The sequence below is a fragment of the Schistocerca cancellata genome, chromosome 9 (assembly GCF_023864275.1).
Source record: "Schistocerca cancellata isolate TAMUIC-IGC-003103 chromosome 9, iqSchCanc2.1, whole genome shotgun sequence".
Taxonomy (NCBI): domain Eukaryota; kingdom Metazoa; phylum Arthropoda; class Insecta; order Orthoptera; family Acrididae; genus Schistocerca; species Schistocerca cancellata.
This window is the reverse complement of record NC_064634.1, coordinates 474,638,942-474,660,002: the sequence shown is the minus strand read 5'-3', so window position 1 is coordinate 474,660,002 and position 21,061 is coordinate 474,638,942. Positions and strand designations below refer to the sequence as shown.

The following is a 21,061-nucleotide window of genomic DNA, read 5'->3' as shown; positions in this document are numbered from 1 at the left end:
GATTTTTATTTGTGAAGTAATTTAAAGACTAGAGGCTACGATAACAGTCCACGGATAATCCAAGAGCTGAAAAAAGCGTTCGCAGTGTGATAGCGGAAATCACACCAAATGAATGGCAAAAAGTTCCCGGAAACCTATTGACACGTACTGAGTTTTCTATCGAAGTTTATGATAAACATTAAAGGCACTATCTATGAACTATTGGCCTACTGAATGCTCGGTATGTTGTTTTTCGTAATAGTGATTTACTAGATGTGCTGTTTAAGATTTCCCCGACGTAATTACTGCTTCATTAATAAAACGTGTCTTCCGCCCTCCAGCGCGATTGCAAACTTCGTTGGGTTGCGTTAAAGACAATCTAAGTCTAAGCAGATCAGGAATAGACCTATACAAAATCCTGTGCCACTGTGGGAAATCATACATTGGCAAGACGCGTCGCACTGTTAATGATAGATGCGCTGAACATAGTCGTCACACCAGACTGGTCGGTCAGAAAAGTCTCCTGTGGCTGAACACTGTCTTGACAAGGGACAGAGCATGAATCACGGAAAGACAAATAGGCCCCACGTACTGGGACTCCATTACTAAAGAAACAGTCGCAATCTGTATGTAAAGACCTGATTGACAGAGACATGGGATTTCAACTCAGCAAGGCATGGGAACTAGCATTGGCGGTACTAAGGCATCATCGCCCGCAGACGACAGGTCAACACAGACGGAGAGTCACTCACATAAACTGGGCGCCAGCATTCTGCCAGGGCGCACTGCGCTGCGATTTGCGGCCGCGCTTTTCGCGCGTTGCGCGTGCAAAGACCGTTGCCCGTTTCTACGGCAGGGGACACTGGATGTCGCCGTGCTCTCTACGATGACGTTACGGCCCCCACCCCTTGGCGCCTGCGCCTTCGTAGCGAGTCAGCGTACATATTGGTTCAAATGACTCTGGGCACTATGGGACTCAACATCTGTGGTCATCAGTCCCCTAGAACTTAGAACTACTTAAACCTAATTAATCTAAGGACATCACACACATCCATGCCCGAGGCAGGATTCGAACCTGCGACCGTAGGAGTCGCGCGGTTCCGAACTGAGCGCCTAGAACTGCTAGACCACCGCAGCCGGCGCGTATATATTGACGAGCCACTACAGCAACACGTCAGTAAATACCTGAAGATGACGAGCAGCAGTATCGTTGAAATATTGTGCAGTTTCCACATCATCATCCGACGCGACGCTCGTGAACCAATGAAGCAGCGATTTACTACTCTGTATTCTGTATATACAATAAACGAATAAATAGTATTTATGTTGTTAATAAGACACAGGGCTTTTGTATTTTGGCCAACACAGTTCGTGTGAAACAGATATTTGATCGGGATGTCAGAATCGATTAAGATCTAAAATGTAAACACGACTACGGAAACCGGTTTCCGAAAAAAAAAAAAAATTTCGTCTTCGGCACATAATGTAAACGTGGTGAATGCAATGTGTCGGTGGCAGAGGTCCAGTATCATTTGTTGTTGCGAGTGTGAGAAACAGCTACAGATCCAACGCATACTGTCTTACGCCAAAACCAGTGTAAAAGGAGTTGTGTCGCGTTGCAACATGCAGTATTGTAGCTGTCAGTGTTTGCTCGGAGAGTGGAGGTGACAGAGGGGACCCGACGTGCCGCGACGGTAAACACGTGGGCGGCAAGCAGCAGCAGCGAGTATTTCCGTCGCGTTGGGCAACAGCGCCAAGGCCCAGGCGGCCAGCACGTGCTGCTCCGCGCCAGACAGGTCGCGGCGCAGTGCACCGGCTGCAGTAGGCTGTCAGACGGGGAAACACATTATTTCATTACACTGTTCTCGAGCCATTAAATACACTGATCAGCCAGAATATTATGACCATCGAACTACGATCGATATAAACCTGTCTAGTCGATAGTAGTGTCAGCTGGCGAGGAATGACTGCTAGTCAGACACACGTACGGTGCATGTAGTATCAGGGAGCGTGCAGTCCGTGTATAGAATGGGGAAGGCGCGCGATCTATCTGAGTCTAACCGAGGGCAGATTGCGACGGCCCAGAGGCTCGGCACAAGTACTTCGGAGACTGCACGACTTGTCGGGTGTTCGAGCAGTGCTTTGGAGAGTGTTTTCAGCACCTGGCGAAACCGAGGTGCAGCCACTTCCAGAAGTCGTGGGGTTCCGCGGACTGGTACAACAGGACAGGCGGCGAACTGTATCCTACCTTACATCAGACTTTGATGCCGGGCAGAGTTCGGAGTTCAGAGTGCCTAAACACAGTGTACTGCGGGACGGAGGCAAGCTGGCGGTGGCTCTATTAAGGTCTGGAGAAGATTCACGTGGGTATCCATGGGTCCAGTGGAGCTCGTGTAATCTACCATGACGGCCAAGGTGTATCGTACACTGATTGCAGACCACGTACTCCCCTTCGTGACGATTGTGACAGCAGTGGTCGTTTTTCAACAAAATAGTGCGCCAAGGGGACAGGAGTGTGATGGAGTGGTTAGAAGAACACAGTGGCGAGTTCTAGTTGATTTGTCCCCCCCCCCCCCCCCCAACTTGCCAGATCTGAACCCGATCGAACACATCTGGGATGTGACTGAACCTGCCGTCAGAGCTCATCGGCCCCTTTTCCGGAATTTACGGGAATTAGGTGACCTGTGTGGGCAGGTGTGGTCCCAACTCCCTCCAGCGACCTACCAAGGTCTCAGTGCGTTCATGAACGACGCGTCCTCGCTGTTATTCGTACCAAAGGCGGACATACCGGCTACTATGTAGGTGGTCGTAATATTCTGCCTGATCATTGCATCAGAAACTAAGCCTGCGAAGCGATTTAATATGGAATGGCCACATAATACTACTCGTTGGTAGGCAAATGACTGACAGGTTCATTGGTAGAATCCACAGGAAGCGTAGTCCACTCAGGAAGGATGTAGCTAACAGAACTTTCCTTCTATGACCGGTAGTTGAGCAGTTCTCAGCCTGGAACCTTACCAGTTAGGACTGACAAAGAAAATTGAGGAGGAAGAGTAGAGTGTGTGTAAACACAAAAAACGGGTTCGTTCAGTAGGCGCTATAGCCTCACATAGATCAACTTCAGTGGGCAGAAAGGACAGTAGAGGCGTTGCGCATCACGGTGAAGTTTACTGGTAAAATCCAGAGGGCCCTCGCCACAGGAAGAGCCAACCAACATATTGCTGCTCCTCACGAAAAGACCATGAAGGTAAAATTAGACAGATTCGGACTGACTCGGAGGCTTGACGACGATCGATTTTCACACACCATTCGTGTCTGGAAAAGGAAGATTGGGAGGAAAAAAGGGAGGGTCGTGGGGTGGAGGGGGTGTGTCTGTGTGAGAGAGTGACCGTGGTACACCAGATACTCTACCCCAGACACCGTTAGGTGCCTTGACGAATATACAGGCTGTAAAAAAAATAATAATAATAAAAATAAAACACAAACAAGCATTAGGGACAGGTTCCTTACACCAAAACAAGAAACGAAGTCTAGTGAAAAAACGGAAAATGCTTGTCTTAGGGAGCTATGAGCACTTGTTAATTTTCGATACTATGAAATACATCTCTTCTACTTCAAGCTCTTAACTTCCCATATATTGGCAGGAGGCAGTATGGGCCAAAAGAAGAAAAAAAGTCCGGTAAAAATGCGTTCTTTGCATACCCTAAGAGGTATGGGCACTTGTTCAGGAGATTTCTTTCACACTAGCGAAGATGAATGAGTGTTCATAGCTCTTAAAGTATGCATTTTAGACGCCAGCCGGCTGGGGTGGCCGAGCGGTTCTAGGCGCTACAGTCTGGAACCGCGCGACTGCTACGGTCGCAGGTTCGAATCCTGCCTCGGGCATGGATGTGCGTGATGTCCTTAGGTTAGTTAGGTTTAAGTAGTTCTAAGTTCTAGGGGACTGATGACCTCAGAAGTTAAGCCCCATAGTGCTCAGAGCCATTTTTTAGATGCCATGTTTACTGCACATTTGTTTCTTGGTTTGGTCCATACTACCTCCTCCCAAAAATATGGAAAGCAAAGTCATTGCAGTCGAAGAGATGTTTTTCATAGCAGCAAAGAGAACAACTCCTTATTGCTCTTTAGAGCCCATATTTACTAGATTTTTTCCCCCTGTCCCTAAAGCTTGTCCGTGTTTTGTTTGTTTTGTTTTTGCATCCTGTAGATGGCGAGATGTTCGTGGACACCATTCACACACACACACACACACACACACACAGACACACACACACACACACACACACACACACACACACATCAAGTTCACAGGTAACAACTTTTGGAAGACGGAAATAACAGTGAATAGCGGTTTAATAAACTTCACTGTTGTTTATCTGCTAATACTGTATCGATTCGATTATGCTAGCCAGAGCATTGGTTGTGTCGCTGTCTGTTCGATTTCTTGAACACGGCGAAGTGAAGGTGTCAGTACCTTCGTATATAAATCTTACCACGCGAATTTATACTTCCGAAGTATGTTTATTACGCCGATTTACATCACGCTCATTCTGCAAAAGTCCGAATTGATCGCTGATGGAAGAATGTTGTACTCCAACGCTTTTGGAGACATGATATTGCAATAACTGTCACGAATAAGTACATTTACATTGCTACTCATGTGAACAGAATTAACTGATGTTTTGTCACTAGCCACTGATTGTGTACGAAAGGCTTTGCCACTAAAAGAGAGAAGGTGGTTGTAAAATTTCCCAAGTTGCACAGCTGTGTAGCATATAGTGCTGTTACCAAAGATCTCGATTTTTCGGCAAATATTTCAGCATTTATGTTCCCCTTCCCATTAATAAAAGTAAAATGTGCTTCTCTTTAATAAAACGAAGAAAATAAAGAACTTCCTGATAAGTTCAATTGACGTCCTGTTTTCTTGCGGTACAGCCGATGTTACTTTGATTTCTGTTATGTACTCATTGTCCGTTAACCCTAGAACACTAAATTGGGGAAATAATTGCATTGTTACTAAACAATCGTAAATTTTACTACTCCATATTTTATTCAAAGTAAGTCATAATTTATAGTTTATGGACAAGTTAATTACAGTTATAAGATCTCCCACATACAAAATAAGTACAAAATGTCCAGTTTTGCACCCTCTATTGACAGTACCAGATTGGCGGGACGCACGAATTGGTGTCAACAGCAATCGTAAATTTTACGAGAGTTTAGTAATGTGCCGGTAAAACCTGTTGAGTCCTATTAATCGAATGTATCGGTTATCTGCCGAGGTACTTCGTATTGTTATATGTTGGTTATAAATTGACATGACAGTGTGGAACGTAATCGGAAATATATGAAGAGGAAGTTACCTGTTTACAAGCTATCGTGGTACGATAAAGCAAGCTGTTTTTCGTACGTGTTTTTTTGTGAATTCATGCTGGTTCTATGAGAAAAGTAGCTTCATAACCTGATTAATCTGAAGTGCGTAATGAATCCCGCATGTAATAATCGTAGAACGAACTGCCGGCCAAATTCGTATCCCCAACGTCCACCTCACCATACAAAACCCATCCAACCTGCTAATTTACTAAAGTACCTGACAATAACTTCCGATACAAAAGCTACCTGGAAACACTCTTATAATTGGCAAGGTCTTAATAGACAAAAAATACTAACAGGCGGTCATAGGGATTACATCGCTTCATTGCTCATCGAAACAAAACAAAAAAATCTTATGTCGCCTGTCCCTTCATTTATTTGGATTTCGACTTCTCCTGAAAAGAGTTTGAACACCTTGCACATCATGTCGCCTTCTGCATCATCTTACTCTTTCCCACTGGCATGCAAGGAAGATATACTAGCAAAGATTGCACATGGCGAAAGGATTTTATGGGAAACAAAGACAGCTGATAACATCCAAGATTGTGAACCTTGAAACAACAAAAAATCGTGAAGAGCACTTGTTGGGGTGCGATGTGTGGATTGTGGATAATGAGGAAGGCAGAAATGAAACGAGAAGCCATTGAGATGCTGCGTCACAGCGGGTTATGAGTTGATCGGGTAAGGTACGAGTGACAGAGGGAGGAAACAACTGGCAGAGAAGATTGAATTGTTGGTCACTTATTACACGAGTCGTTGCTGAAAACTATAGTTTTAGGGAGAGGCCTAGATACGAGTATACTACAAGTTTTATATTATCCGAATAATGCGGAGCGGAGACTGGACGTATAACCAAGAAACATTGGTATTTAAAAAATACACACGATTTTACAGGAAACTTCCATTTTCTGTATTTACGAAACATTCTCCATGTCACATTTGAAAGTCCACTGCATTACTCGTCACTGCATTGCTCGTCAGAAACTGACAGCATGTTTACAAAATTACACTCACAACGCACTGTTTTTCGTACCCCTTGCTATCAGTTCACGTCCCGGACTTACCGGTCAACAAATTTGAAAAGCGACAGAAATGGGGAACTGGATCGTAGAAACATTAGGATTGATCCAGAATGAGATTTTCTCTCTGCAGCGGAGTGTGCGCTGATAGGAAACTTCCTGGCAGATTAAAACTGTGTGCCGGACCGAGACTAGAACTCGGGACCTTTGCCTTTCGCGGGCAAGCGCTCTACCGAGCTATCCAAGCACGACTCACGCCCCGTCCTCGCAGCTTTACTTCTGTCAGTACCTCGTCTCCTAACTTCCAAACTTTACAGAAGCCAAATTTCGCAGGAAAGCTTCTGTAAAGTTTGGAAGGTAGGAGACGAGGTACTGGCAGAAGCAAAGCTGTGAGGACGGGGCGCGAGTCGTGCTTGGGTAGCTCAGTTGGTAGAGCACTTGCCCGCGAAAGGGAAAGGTCCCGAGTTAGAGTTTCGGTCCGGCACACAGTTTTAATCTGCCAGGAAGTTTCATTAGGATTGATGACCGAGAGAATAACAAATTTCCTTCCCTTCCTTAAATTTCCTAAAATACAGTGCTATTAACCGACAGGCAACGAAACGGGATAGGCCATCGAGCTGTCTGTCGCCGCACACTTGCTTTGTGAGATGTGGGGCGGCGCGTGTCCTGACCAGCGCAACGTGCGCCGCGCTGCCTGCGGTCGCTGGCGCTCACTGCTGACGCCGCTTCCTGTCAGCCGACACCCTGCAGCCGTCACTCTTAACGTACTTCACTGCCAGCAGCGCAGGGCGGGGGAAAAAGAACTGCGCACAGTAGACCCTCGCTCATCCGTTCCCCACGAAGGGTCGGGAGCAAAACATCTCGGATTATCAAACACCTTTATTGACCCGTAACATCACAATACAGTACGGTACAACTTTAATTTTCAACTAGAGGTAGTGTCTGAAATAATTTTGCATATTAAAACAGTAACAGAACCAAAAGAAAACTTCGACGCCCTAACAAAAACTTACTCGAAATTGTAATGTACAGTAGTGCGTCTGTATTGTACGGTACGAAATTGTTACTGTGAATGAAAGTTTAACGCCTGTACATGCCTTATTTCAGTACTGACTCATTTTGTGCACCAAAAGTTCTTGTAGCGAGCATTTGGTAATTTAAGACAAACTCGTAAATGTTATACACTTGATCAGGGAACAGCTTAAGCTCTGTAACAATGTTTTCAAATTCAGAAAGAAATTCATCGGCAGCTGTTTCGCCACAAACAGCTTCTCACTGGAATTAATTACATTTAGAATGTCATGCTGTTTTTTCCCGCCCGTATGGCTAGCTTTCACACGCTGTAAATTTTTTATTTTCATTGACTTCATCCAATTCTTCATACAAAATCAGTGCCTTTTCGTTTATAATTGGTCCGGATGATGTAGTACTTTCTCTCCTCTCCTGCACAAACCACACCCACAAAGCACTGTGTAGAATTGTGTGACTTTCAACAATTTTCCTAATTTGCTGTACTCTGTAACAGTTGTTACACCAGCCCCTACCTCGCAATGTTCTAACACCGGCTTTTGTCTAACCTCCAAGTACATTCACTTTCTCCGCTGATGACAGCGTCACATATTTATGTTGAGGCCATAATTTAGTTTTACACACTTTAATATACAAGAAGAACAATGTCACTATTTATAAAACATGAGTGTGCACAATAACACTTACTGATCGACTTAGAAACTAATTACGTCGCACTAAAACTGATCGAACTGTTGTGTCTGTCATCGGTCAACTGCCAGCGTATCCATATCGCAGACGGTGAGCTACTGACAAGTCCAAACAAGCACCAGAAATCGGATGGTCGAACTAAATGGCAAATCCGACCATGCGAGGTCGATTAGAAGGGTTCTACTTTACATACAAAATTTAGAGTGTTTAGAGCAGAAGAAAAGAAATTCTCCGCTAGGGGACCGCGGAGAGTTTGATGCAAGTGGTGATTAGGAACAGTGTTCAAACTGCCGCGTGACGAGTATTGTTTTGGACATGTTGCCGAAAATGTCATTCGGTTACATTAATGCAGAACTGGCGCCAGCGTGCTAATGATTGCCTAACACGCTCAAAACAACGAGCTGCTTCGTGAATAATGGCTGCATCTTGAGCCGAGTGGGCAACCAGTTTTCTGGAGCGTCTGTCTCGTACACGTAACGCTTCATCTCCTCCCCACAAGAAGAAATCAGTAGGACGTCAGCAGCGGACTCGGAACACCGTCTCTGAATATCGCCAGCGTCGAAACCTTCGTGGACCCCAATGGAGAAATGCCGCAATTGCGACATTTTTGTCACATAAAAGACGTGTTTCTTTTTATTACCTCTAAAAACTGTATACGTAGGTTTTGTACAGCTCATACTGCGTGATATGTCATTGCTGTTCTTTGTGAAAGTGAGGAACAGCATTTGTTCAGTGGAATGAACGTTGTACTGAGCACAGATAGAATTTAAGAATAGACCAAAGAAATACGACAAAATCAAGGATATATTTGCAGCGCAAACTTAGGATCAAAATTAAACACCACATAGTTGGTGAAGTGAGGGAATCCTTCTGAACTGGAAGGAAATTAAAGCATGGCGGATGAAACAAGATGTCTTTAGACGCAGATTGGCACAGTTCCTCGGGACAACAAGTCACACTTATCAGACTTTAATTTGCGAAAGGAATTTCTGACAGTGTACGTCTAGCGTACAGCAGAGTGTTCTATCAAAGTCGATCGTGGACCTTGTGAAAATCGGAATAAAGAAGAATAGAAGCGTTTGCGATGTGGCTCTGCAGGACGATGCTGAAAATAAGAGTGATGAGAAAGGGAATGGAATAGGCGGAAAATACTTACAAGAAGGAATAGGATAATAGAACATGTAATTTTCTTTCAAGTTAGTAGAATTCCTTACCTCTACGTCTCGTTTAAATCTGACGCCGAATTTTTCGACAGTTTCATTTCTGCTGATCTAATCTCTGTTCCTATTCCATGCTCATGAGGGAATAACTTCCAGGTACTAGAGGCATTATTCTGTGCTATCTCAAACTACCAATTATCAGATAAGGGCTGTGAAACGACAGTGTCAAGTACCATGTTATGTTTATGTAGGCATAATTGAAACTGGTAGTGAAAATTAAGGCACATAGACATACAACGGTCGAATCACCGTGGAAGGTACCGGCTACGATGGCCGAGTGGTTCTAGGCGCTTCAGTCCAGAACCGCGCGACTACTACGGTCGGAGGTTTGAATTCTGCCTCGGGCATGGATGTGTGTGATGTCCTTAGGTTAGTTAGGTTTAATTAGTTCTAAGTTCTGGGGGACTGATGACCTCAGAAGTTAAGTCCCATAGTGCTCAGAGCCATTTGAACCAATCCTTTTTCCATCGCTCCATTTGCGAATAGATCGGGAAAGGGAATACACGTACAAAGGTGGCGGTAGTATCTCGTACACAACGTATAAAAGGGCAGTGCATTTTCGGAGCTGTCATTTTTACTCAGGTGAGTCACGTGAAAAGCTTTCCGAATTTGAACGCGAAATGGTAGTTGGAGCTAGACGCACGTAACATTCCATTTGGGAAATCGTTAGGGAATCCACAGTGCCAAAAGCGTGCCGAGAATATCAAATTTCAGGACAACGCAGTAACCAACAGCCTTATCGGCCGAGAATAGCAGCATTTACGTAGACTGGTCAGTGCTAACAGACAAAGCATCATTGCGAGAAATAACCGTAGCAATCAATGGGGAACGTAGGACGAACGTATCCATTTGGACAGTGCAGTGAAATTTGGCGTTAATGGGATATGACAGTAGACGACCGTCACACGTGCCTTTGCTAACAATACATCACCTGTAGTGCCTCTCCTGGGCTCGTGAACATGTCGGTTGGAACCTAGATAACTGGAAAACCGTGGCCTGGTCAGATTAGTTGGTGAGAGCTGATGGTAGGGTTCCAGTGTGGCTCAGAGCTCACGGTCATGGATCAAGTTGTCGACAAGGCACTGTGCGAGCTGATGGTGACTCCTAATGGTGTGGGCTGTGTTTACGTGGAGTGGCCTGGGTCCTTGCAACCATTCACGGACTTCACGTTCCCAAACAACGATGGAATGTTTGTGGAAGACAAAGTTCCATGCCACCAGGCCACAATTGTTCGCGATTGGTTTGAAAAATATTCTGAACAGTTCCAGCGAATGATTTGGCCATCCACATCAGCCGGCATGAATCCCATCGTACATTTATAAGACGTAATCGTGAAGTCAGTTCGTGAACGAAATCCTTCGCCGGTAACACTTTCGCATTTGCGGACAGCTATAGAGGCCTCGAGTCCGTGCCATGTCGAGGTGCTGCACTACGCCGGACTTTTAAAAGCACGTAAGCCGTGACTTTTGTCACCACAGCGTGGAAACCTTGCCTGTTCGTGTAACTGGAGAAGCGGTGGGACGGAGGACACGTGGCAAATTGTAGTGTATGTAGCATTCTTTCCACCACGACACATACGCGGGTAAAGAGAAATTAGTGTGTGAGGAATGTTAAAAATAAAGAGACACATCTATCACAAGCACGTAAATTTTTTTTGGAAATCTAGCTCGAATTATATATCTTGTGGATGGAGCAAAGGGGAGTGAGTTTTTGACGGAAAGCGTTCTGTTGCAGAGGAGGAGCCGAGCAGCACAGCCGCCGCGGACGTGCCGGCCGCGTCCACGAGCCCTGCGCCGCCCACGCCGCCCCCTCCGCCCCCACCGCCGCCCCCGCCCCCGCCGCCAGCTGTGGCGGCCGTGCGCACGATTGTGCCGCTGCCCCCGCCGCCCCCGCTGCCCGCGGCGGCCGCGCCTCTCGTGCACCAGCTGCCGCCCACGCACGTGCACCACTTGCAGCTGGCGCCGCCACCCCACGCCGCCGCCCCCGTGCCTGCCGCCGCCGCCGCCTCGGTATCGGTGGTGGTGCCCGCGCCCGCCCCCGCGCCCGTCCCCGCCCCCGCGGCGCCGGCGCCGGCCACCCTCACACCGCCCCCGGCGCACACCTCCGCCGCCGCCACCGTGCCCGGAGTCGTCGTCAATGGCGGCCTTTCACCGATGGAGGCGGCGGCCAACGCTGAAGATGCCAAGGACTTCCACAAGCGGACGTGAGTACTCGCGGCTTGCCCTATTCATTTCCTTACCGCGTCCTTCCGAAATCATTTCACTGATTATCTGTACGTCCTTTACTATCATTGCCGGTTCCAGTTAACAGCCGCTATCACAATACAAAATGTTGTACACTATGTATCGATGGTGTCTCGTCATATTAATATGCCAGTGTTTTAAGTACAGCCCCATCAGATCTGCGGAACATCGAAAGAACTCACCGGTATCAATACTTATTTTAGGGCTGCACTTTCACATCAGCACGCCACTTCTCGAATTGGGATACCTGTTTGTTCTTTTGATGTTCACTACGTTTGATTGTGGTGTAGTAATAACATTGTCATATCATATGATTTGGCATGATAGGTAAATACTTTACCAACTGTAATACTGTGATAACGATTATTAACTGAAACCTGTAGTGGTAGTAAAGGACGGACAACTGCACCATACACATTGACGGAAAAAACACCCCAACACCAAAAAATAATTAACATAGGGTAATGAAACGTCGGCTATGCATTTTCCTAGGTAACATATTTATCTGATTAACATTGCAAGATCACAGGTTAATGTAACCGCGAGATAAGCCATTGCAAATGTGAAATGCTGGTACATTGTAACCAGGTGCTGTAACACAGCCGTCCTCATATAGCTGGTCTGCAAGGCGGTCGAATGTTGCTCTCCTGGCGCCCGTAAAGCACACTAGACTATGTGAACTTAGTGTTCGTGTTAGTCGAAACCTTGTAAGCTGCCCGGTAGTTCGGCTATAAATTCAGACGTTCCCGGCAAGAAAGTGCCAAGCCACATTTATATGCTTACGAGATAAAGCCATATTAATGTTTGAGCAAATCCTCAAATCACGTGAATTATTAAATTTTGGTTGAACACATGTAATATATTTCTGTGGTGTATTTTATATTGTTTTATGAGACACAATACAAATATTTTAAACTACATTATATAAAAAATTAATATTTTAAAATAAGATGTTATGTTGCTTGGCCCTATGTTGAACAAAAAACATAACCTGCATTAGACAAATATTTTTATTAACATTATAAGTGCGTACAAACAAATGTCTATTTGCTTCATTCTTAACAGTCAATGTCGCATTTCAAAAATAGATTAAACAATGACCTAAAATACTTCTACACCTTTTCTCCATTATCTCCATTTCATCACTTACAGCAGCAAGTGCGATGGAAGTCGTGGTAGATTGGTAGAACATAATCCATTAGCTACATTACATCATTCAGTTTGATTTTCTTAATTTCAACAGGTCCATTGTATTTCGGTCTTAGAGCCATGGTACTTGTATTCACTTTATTCTGTTTTTCAGTTTCATAACCCATAATCTGAAGCGTACAGCCTCTGAGAATTTAAGCTGAACACTACTAACACATTATTTTCTATTAGTATTAAGCAGATCATCATCATCATCATTAAGCAGCCCATTTTCAGTCCTATTATGTCAGAGAAATCAACGCTTTCCATTCTTATGATACTGAACTTGTGTTTACGACTACAAGAAGCAATTAGTTCTCTCCAGTGTGATGGAGAGTATACGTTCGGTTGTTCCCTCTGATATTTTTCAATTTTAGGAAAATCTCTATCAGAGGACAAGTAAGTGTGTCCAGGAATAAGGAAATAATGCTCAATTTCTTCAAACCGCTTTGTGTGGATCAGATAACTCCAAACTGCCATTATATTCCAGTTCTTATTCTGACCCCTGAGGTTGTCAGAAAAAACAATAAGTTTTCTTTTTATTTTTTTGCAGAGATAGGTGTTGTTTTCAAATATTTGAGGATACAGCTACCAATCTCATCACTACCTCGGCCTGCAATACTTCACCCCATATGTCCAATATTCTGGTCACAACCATGTATTCCAACTTTATATGTCCACAGTTTTCTGGAATAGAGGGGGGCCCGGGTTCGATTCCCGGCCGGGATGGGCATATTCTCCACCTGAAGACTTGGTGTTTGTGTTGCTCTCATCATAATCATCATTCATGAAAGTGGCGAGATTGGACTGAGTAAAGATTGGGAATGAATTGCACCGTCTTTGTTGATCTTTGTTTTGGAAGACTACCGAATGGCAGTCTCTCATGTGATGCTGTTTTTCTTCCTGAAATAGTGTTACTGTCATCCTAACAAAAGGGAATATATGTTAATAGATTAAAGGCGTATTGTTGTAAACACCTCATAATAACAGTCTGTTACTTCAGATGTTTATACAATTCAGAATACCTGTTAAATTTTTCAGGTGTATAGGTTTCGAATCTTAGGTCAAGAAAGTACCAAGCGACAATTTTACTTTTGGCATATTTTGATGTATATAACATAAAATTAAAGAACCTGATTGGTGTGAAGTAATGTATAATGTAATCAGTTCATAAAGACAAGTAAATAAGTACCAGAAACATGTGTCGTGAACAGAAATCCACACTTTGTCCAACCAGCAAATACACGTGATGAGCATGAGAACAATATAATGCCAAGCAACACATACCTGAATTTCACATTCTGATGTTAATTCGTCCTCAGAACAAAGTAAGTATTCAGAGTGAGAACTAGCGTCTGTGTCTTCATCACTGTTTTCCAGCTTCTTTCTAGAAGCGATCTTTATCAGATTTGTCGTGTTGCTCGACATTGACTTGCCGATATGGAAGATACGTAAAGCATTCGGGCTAGAAACGAATCTCGTGAGATTCTTGCAGAACCACTTGACGCCTTGGTCGTCATTATAACTCATTGTACAAAGTGACACAGTTAGTTTCATTTGTCGAAAAACATGGCTCGGCACTTTGATGCCGGAACCCCCTGAAGAAGATTTCTACCTGTTGTTTGCTGTCGTACCGATTCGGTACCGGACTATCTGTAGACAGCATCACCGACGTGCACCTCAGTCACAACTTCCTTAACCGCACGTCCATTTTACACCTGCCGCGCCACTGCTACTCTTCGATATAACTGACTCAGTAACCCTACTGTGATGAAAAGAGGTCTTCAAATTAAACTTTCTATCTGGAAAAGGTCCACTCAGAGCACATGAACACGCACACTATTCACATTTTCATGTGTATTAGCCATTACCCATTTTGATTTCACCCATTCACCGCCAAGAAAAATACGCTGTTCCATGTTGCACAGTACTGATCACAGAGTAAGTACTTTGCGCCAGTGTTTGCACAGCCCGATCCATACTGACTGCCTACGTGTCTATTCGTAGGCGGCAAAGACTCCCTAGCCTGTGGACGTGGTTGCATCGGGGGTGGGCAAGGGAATGTTCCATGCATCGCAGTGGTATCGAAGTCTGTATCCATATAACCTGTGCTTGAAAGTTCAGCTATAGCGGCCTAAACTTTGTACGGATGGATAGAATGGCCACGCTTTGAGCTGCTTGTTTCTGGAATAACGTACTGCACGCTCTCACTCTCCCCTGCCGACTGGTAAACAGTGGCTGTTTGAGAGCCGTATGTGCCCGCTGGCCTTGACTGTTCCTCCCGGCCTGCGAAGCACCACAGCGCAGGCGCTTGCGTCACGAGTTGTAGCGCTTCCACCTTCCACCGAGCCCTTCCAGAAGCCGCTGGAAGCTGTGACGTAACTCTCGCCGACCCTGCCACCTCGTCTTTTTCTCGTGTATTACCGGCTACTTCTGCGCAGGCAGCATCGCCGCCCTGCGTACGTCGTGTGTGTTTCTTTTATGGCTGTATGCGCGCTGGTACAGATGGCATCTGTTGTTTCTTTCCGTCTCCCTAATGGGGCTCAGTCGAAAAATCTCGTTGCTACTGGGCGTAACGGCATAATTTTTTTGAAACATTCGTATCTCATTCAGGAAGAGCGGGGTTAAAACCATCTTCCGGCCGTGCTCATTAAGGTCTTCTTCTCCAAAACACATAAGCTGAAAATAGCAAGAAATGAAAATATTTAAAACTCAAAAATTAAAATTTGAAAGCAGTAGCACTCATAATACGCAGGTGTGAATTTCTTGGTGATAAGATGAACTTATTTTAAATAAACTCATTGAGCACTAGTCAGAAAAATATTTGCAGCCGGATAATACTTAACTGTGCCAGACGTGTAATACGATTTTGCACGTTCCGTTTTCAGTACGTTTCAGTCGGCACTTTAAAATTTGAGTGATAAACGACTGAGTTTTAAATACACGCAGGTGCTGTTAAACCATTCCTTGATGCCTCGGGAAGTGTCCCATCGACGATCTCTTCTTTTAGTGAGGTTGAGCCACAAACTTATTTTTACACCTGCTTATTTAGCACATCCTCATTAGTTATTCGATCCATTCATCAAATCTTCAGAATTCTTCCGCAGCACTGCATTTCGAGAGTTTCTGTTATCTTCTTGTGTGTGCTGTTTGTCGACTTAGTTTTACGTCCTACATGAATACTACAATCATGACAAATACTTTTAGAAAAGACTTCCAGCCACTTAAATTTCCGCTTAAATTTGTATTCGATGCTTCCGTATTTTATGTGGCTCATGTTGTTTGTTTTTGCGATTTTTTATTTTATTTGTTTATTTCAAATATATGAATAACTTCCTGAAAATTGTGGTGGTTGTGACACATTACCTCAGCAAATAAAATAGGTCAGAGTCTCGCGATATCTGGAAATGAGTAAATGATCAAATATACAGATATTGCTCGAGTTCATTTGAGACATAGCTGCAGAAGCCACAAATAAAATTTATTTCGAAACTCGTGGGATCCCACTAAAGTGGAAATGAAACCCCTCGAGTTCAACGCGACATGTTTTCGAAAAATAAGGGTGCACCCGAGAAGTCTGTGCACTGTCGGGGAAAAAATGTAGTGGCTCTAAATACGTATCGATTACAGTGTACCAAAGTTGGTTGCGTACGAGGAACTGGTAGGTAAGTGGAAAGAAGGAGTGCCAAGTGTCGGGCGACGTGGGCAGCAGGAATGCGACGCGTCGGCCGTAGCTGCGGCGTTATCGGGCCGAGGGGCGCTTCCGGTGCTCCGCGGGAAGTGCGCAAGCGGTGACGCAGTGTCACCGACCGCTGTAGCAGCACTGCGCCCACGGGCAGTCCCGTGCTGCACAAGAATCCTCAAGATTAGGTGGAGGAGGGGGAACACTAAGTACCCTCCGCCACACAACGCAAGTAGGCTTGCGGAGTATAGTTACACATGTAAAAACAAAATTGTTGCAGAACTTGACTACTGCAGGGATCAGTTGATACGATATATCTTGCGGTATCAGTCGAGGGAAGTGTGTGTGCGTTTATTTCGGTGGGGAGGGGGGGGGGGGGGTCCAACCTGTGGGTATCATGCAGCACGAAGCAAGTATCACTGAGGCCCAAGAAGTGAGCATGTATTACACGATAGTAAAAAAATAAAAAAAAATAAAAAAAATGTGTGTCTAATGTTATGGTAAATTAAATATTTTCAGTTTGAAACTTCCGCCACGATGCTCCGTTCCGTTCTTAACAATGCCGCACATGCTATACTTGAATACCCAGAGTCTAGGTCTTATAACTGGCCAATCCGTCAGACGCTCTGGTCTGCTTTCTTATGGCAACTTCAGTTGCAACTGCCAGACTAGAGATTTAGAGGCGAATAATGAAGTTCATTTATGGAAATATCCTTGTGTTATTTCTGTACAAGTGTGATAAAGAACCTTTTTCACCCTAGTTTTACAAGTCGGTAGAAGTTAGAATTATGCATGCGGAATTATTCCATTATAACAGGTTTAATTTTATGTCATTTACATTGCTACGAATACGAACTACAGTCGAACGCTCTTTCACGAAATGTTTTTACTTTCGTGTTTACTTTCTGCCTTATCAGATGACTGGTAGAAAGAGACGACCTTTAATTCATTTCAATCCAATTTCTTCATTCGACAACCCACCGACTAGCTTGCTGTGGGTTTAATCATCGTCAATTCTAGGAGTTATCCAGAAGTTTAGATGCCGAGTATGGTGATATATTTTACATAAGTAAGGTCGCTCAGTCAAGATCAGATGTTACAAAGTTCGTCCCAAGCTGTAGTCATTGCAAACAATTTTTTCAATACGTCTCGTTGGCCAAACACAATCCTAAAGACGGAATGAAATACGCAGCCATACTTTTCAATTTGATACAAGTAGTCATTGCAAACAATTTTTTCAATACGTCTCGTTGGCCAAACACAATCCTAAAGACGGAATGAAATACGCAGCCATACTTTTCAATTTGATACAAGAATTTTAAAATCGATTTCAGGATTTTAGAAAAAATAATCACTTTTTGTATTTGTGCAACACCTACAGACAGAATGTATATGTTGCCAGAATATTTTCAAATGGAGTGCATAGAGTTGCAGTCTGACGCCCTGCTAAAACAGTATTGATCTTATGTATCATTGTTGGACTTCAAAATAATACCTGCCCAGAGACATATATCACTTGCTGCACAGTGATGCGTTATATATGTCGTCACGTACGTTTGTGAACAGTTGTTTTCAAAAGTAAAGTACACATCGAGTAAAAATAGAATCAACCTTGAGACAATTGCAACTAGTTCGATCGAACCTACATTAGTTTCCTAAATTCAAAGTAAAATGTCACATTAGTTCTATGATTTGTAATTAATTATATATAAAATTATTAATAAACTAATACATAAAATGTCAAATTAACTCAATCTTACACCGAGCGAGGTTGTGCAGTTTTTAGCACACTGAACTCGCTTTCTAGAGGACGGCGATTGGAACCCGAGTCCGGCCATCCTTATTTAGGTTTTCCGTGTTTCCCTAAATCGCTCCAGGCAAATGCTGGAATGGTTCCTTTGAAAGGGCACAGTCAATTTCCTTCTCCATCCGTGACGCAATCCGAGCTTGTGCTCCGTCTCTGACTATCTCGTTGTCGACGGGACGTTAACACATTCTTCTTTCCTTCCTTCCTTTTAATTCCATCTTGCTGTTTTAGAATAAAGACTCATAAATTAATACACTCTTAATAACTTAAATGTGTTAACTACATACTTCTGACCGTGCCCGACGGAGATTGTTAGTGTTGAGTATATTATGTGCGGCCCAAGAAGACTCATCTTTTTACATTGTGGCCTAGATAAGCTAAAAGATTTGACATCCCTGCCGTAGAGGGTGCAGTAAGCCGGTTCAAATACGTGTAGGTTGCAGTAGTTATGCAGAGAAGAAAGACGTGCACTGGATATTCTAGCGGGGAAAGGCATAATAAGTCAGCCTTCGCAGAGGAGAGAACCACCTTACGATGGATCTACGTGACATGTACCGACGTTTTTACACAACATACGCGTTTTTGGCATATTCAAGGTAATGTGGTGATTAAACAGGACATTTTCGTAGAACGCTACTTTGAATACGAAAATCACCAAATACGATAGTTTAGCTTCACGTGTTGCCTGCTTGGTTTGCTTCCACCAGCCAAACACAGCGCAGGACATAGGACATCGTGCAATGTTTTTCTGTCAACAAACACACGAATGTGATACGAAGGTTCCGTTTAAAAGTAATGATTTGGTTCTCTGTGGGCAAAAACCACGAGTGTGATTTGAAGAGAAGGTATTTATTGGAATGAAGGTTATCGTGTTTTGATCTGTAGTGTAGTCCCAGTGCTAGCGTAGACTGGAAGACGGTAATTTTGTTGTGGGTTGACGAAGCCAACGAATGTGATTCCACAATAAGATTTCATACTCCTGTACTTGTGTAGGATGATTTAAATTCTTCTATATAGCACAGTAACATCAGTGATGTTTGTCTTACCAGAGTAGTATTGTGATTGGCAGTAAGATCAGATGCCGTCGTGTTAAGTTACGTGTTGTGAAACTAAAATGTATTTGGTGGTTTTCGTTTTTAACGCGTACTACAAAAAATAGCCGCGCATTGACGATTTCTCAAAAAAGCAGTGCCGTTTTTGTTACGAGCAGCTGTGCATAACATTATAGATATTAATGACTGCAAATGTGAAGGAGTAACAAAAGGAGATATAAATCATTTTCTTCGCATGTAAGTTGCATGAAAACCGGGAAACCCATATTCTTGCAATAGTTAATGAGATATCATTATACATTATCTACTAATAAGGTAATTCTTTTTTATTAAAATGATGTATTATAATGGCTGCCAACCTTTCTGAGACCATTACCCCAGAGTGTAATCAGATATTAGCTAGTACCTCCGCCCTCCCCCTCCGTTCCGTTTGTTCCCCCACCCCCCACATTAACGGCAACTTTAGCTCATAACTAAACTGTAGAATGAGAGACTTTCGTGGAACACTTTCATTTTTTTTAAATGATGAAAGATGTGAACTATGAATGATGTTTAGTGTGTGTGTTGAGGGGGGGGGGGGGGTTAGAATGAATGATATAATTTGCAGTGCAACGTAAGTGCTACCCAAACTCCTTCTAGATAAGAAAGCTAACTATCTACAGTGAGGGTAGCCACTCGCTACAAAACATACTCCTCTCCACTGGGGCACTTGCGTTACCTGCGCACTGCAACCCCCTTCAAAATCAAACTATTTCAGATGTGTGCACTATACTTACTGTTCGTGAATCACTTGATTGCTGGACTCCTTACTTCGGAACTGGTCAAATTGGACAACTTCAGGCTGTTAATGATTTGTGTCTGACCAGTCTGATAATAATAATAACAACAACAATGTGTACACCCTTATCTAATTATTGCTGTGTTGTGCCGTCAATTAATTCATTTATCTGTTTCGAAGCGAAATAATGAAGGAATTTCAGGACGACTGTAGGTACTCGCTACAATTTGGAGAAGACATTTTCTTGTGATATTTATCATTTGTAGTGTATGTAGATTGTACCCGTGGTCTAGGGTAGCGTCTTTGATTCATAATCAAAACGTCTTCGGTCCCGGGTTCGATCCCCGCCACTGCCTAAATTTTGATAAATAATCAGCATTGGCGGCCGAAGACTTCCGGCATAAGAAGTCGGCCTCATTCTGCCAACGGCCTTGTCAAAGAGGGCGGATGAGCGGATAGTGGTTCAGGGAACTCTCTTGTCCTAGGGGTGGGAAACTGCCCCTAAAGGCGGAAGAATCAGCAATGATCAACGACATGAGGATGCAGAAGGCAATGGAAACCACTGCATTAAAGACACGTAACGTATATCCACAGGACATGCGGCCTGTAATTGAAGAAGTGTCATGATGATCTCTCCATTGGCAAAAGATTCCGGAATAGTCCCCCATTCGGATGTCCGGGAGGGGACTGCCGAGGTGGAGGTTACCATGAGAAAAAGATTGAATAATCAACGAAAGGATAACGTTCTACGAGTCGGGGCGTGGAATGTCAGAAGCTTGAACGTGGTAGGGAAACTAGAAAATCTGAGAAGGGAAATGCAAAGGCTCAATCTAGATATAGTAGGGGTCAGTGAAGTGAAGTGGAAGGAAGACAAGGATTTCTGGTCAGATGAGTATCGGGTAATATCAACAGCAGCAGAAAATGGTATAACAGGTGTAGGATTCGTTATGAATAGGAAGGTAGGGCAGAGGGTGTGTTACTGTGAACAGTTCAGTGACCGG

The 21,061-nt window shown here is 43.9% G+C and overlaps 1 protein-coding gene across 1 annotated transcript in view; it reads left to right on the top strand.

Moving 5' to 3' along the window:
• Positions 1–11,151: 11,151 nt before the first annotated feature.
• The window catches only part of LOC126100188 (max-binding protein MNT-like), an 86,816-nt gene continuing 76,906 nt past the window's right edge, over positions 11,152–21,061 (top strand). Inside the window, exon 1 of the mRNA XM_049910747.1 lies at positions 11,152–11,513. Within this exon, the coding sequence (XP_049766704.1) occupies positions 11,464–11,513 (50 nt within the window). The 5' untranslated portion in view covers positions 11,152–11,463. The remainder of the gene's footprint in view (positions 11,514–21,061) is intronic.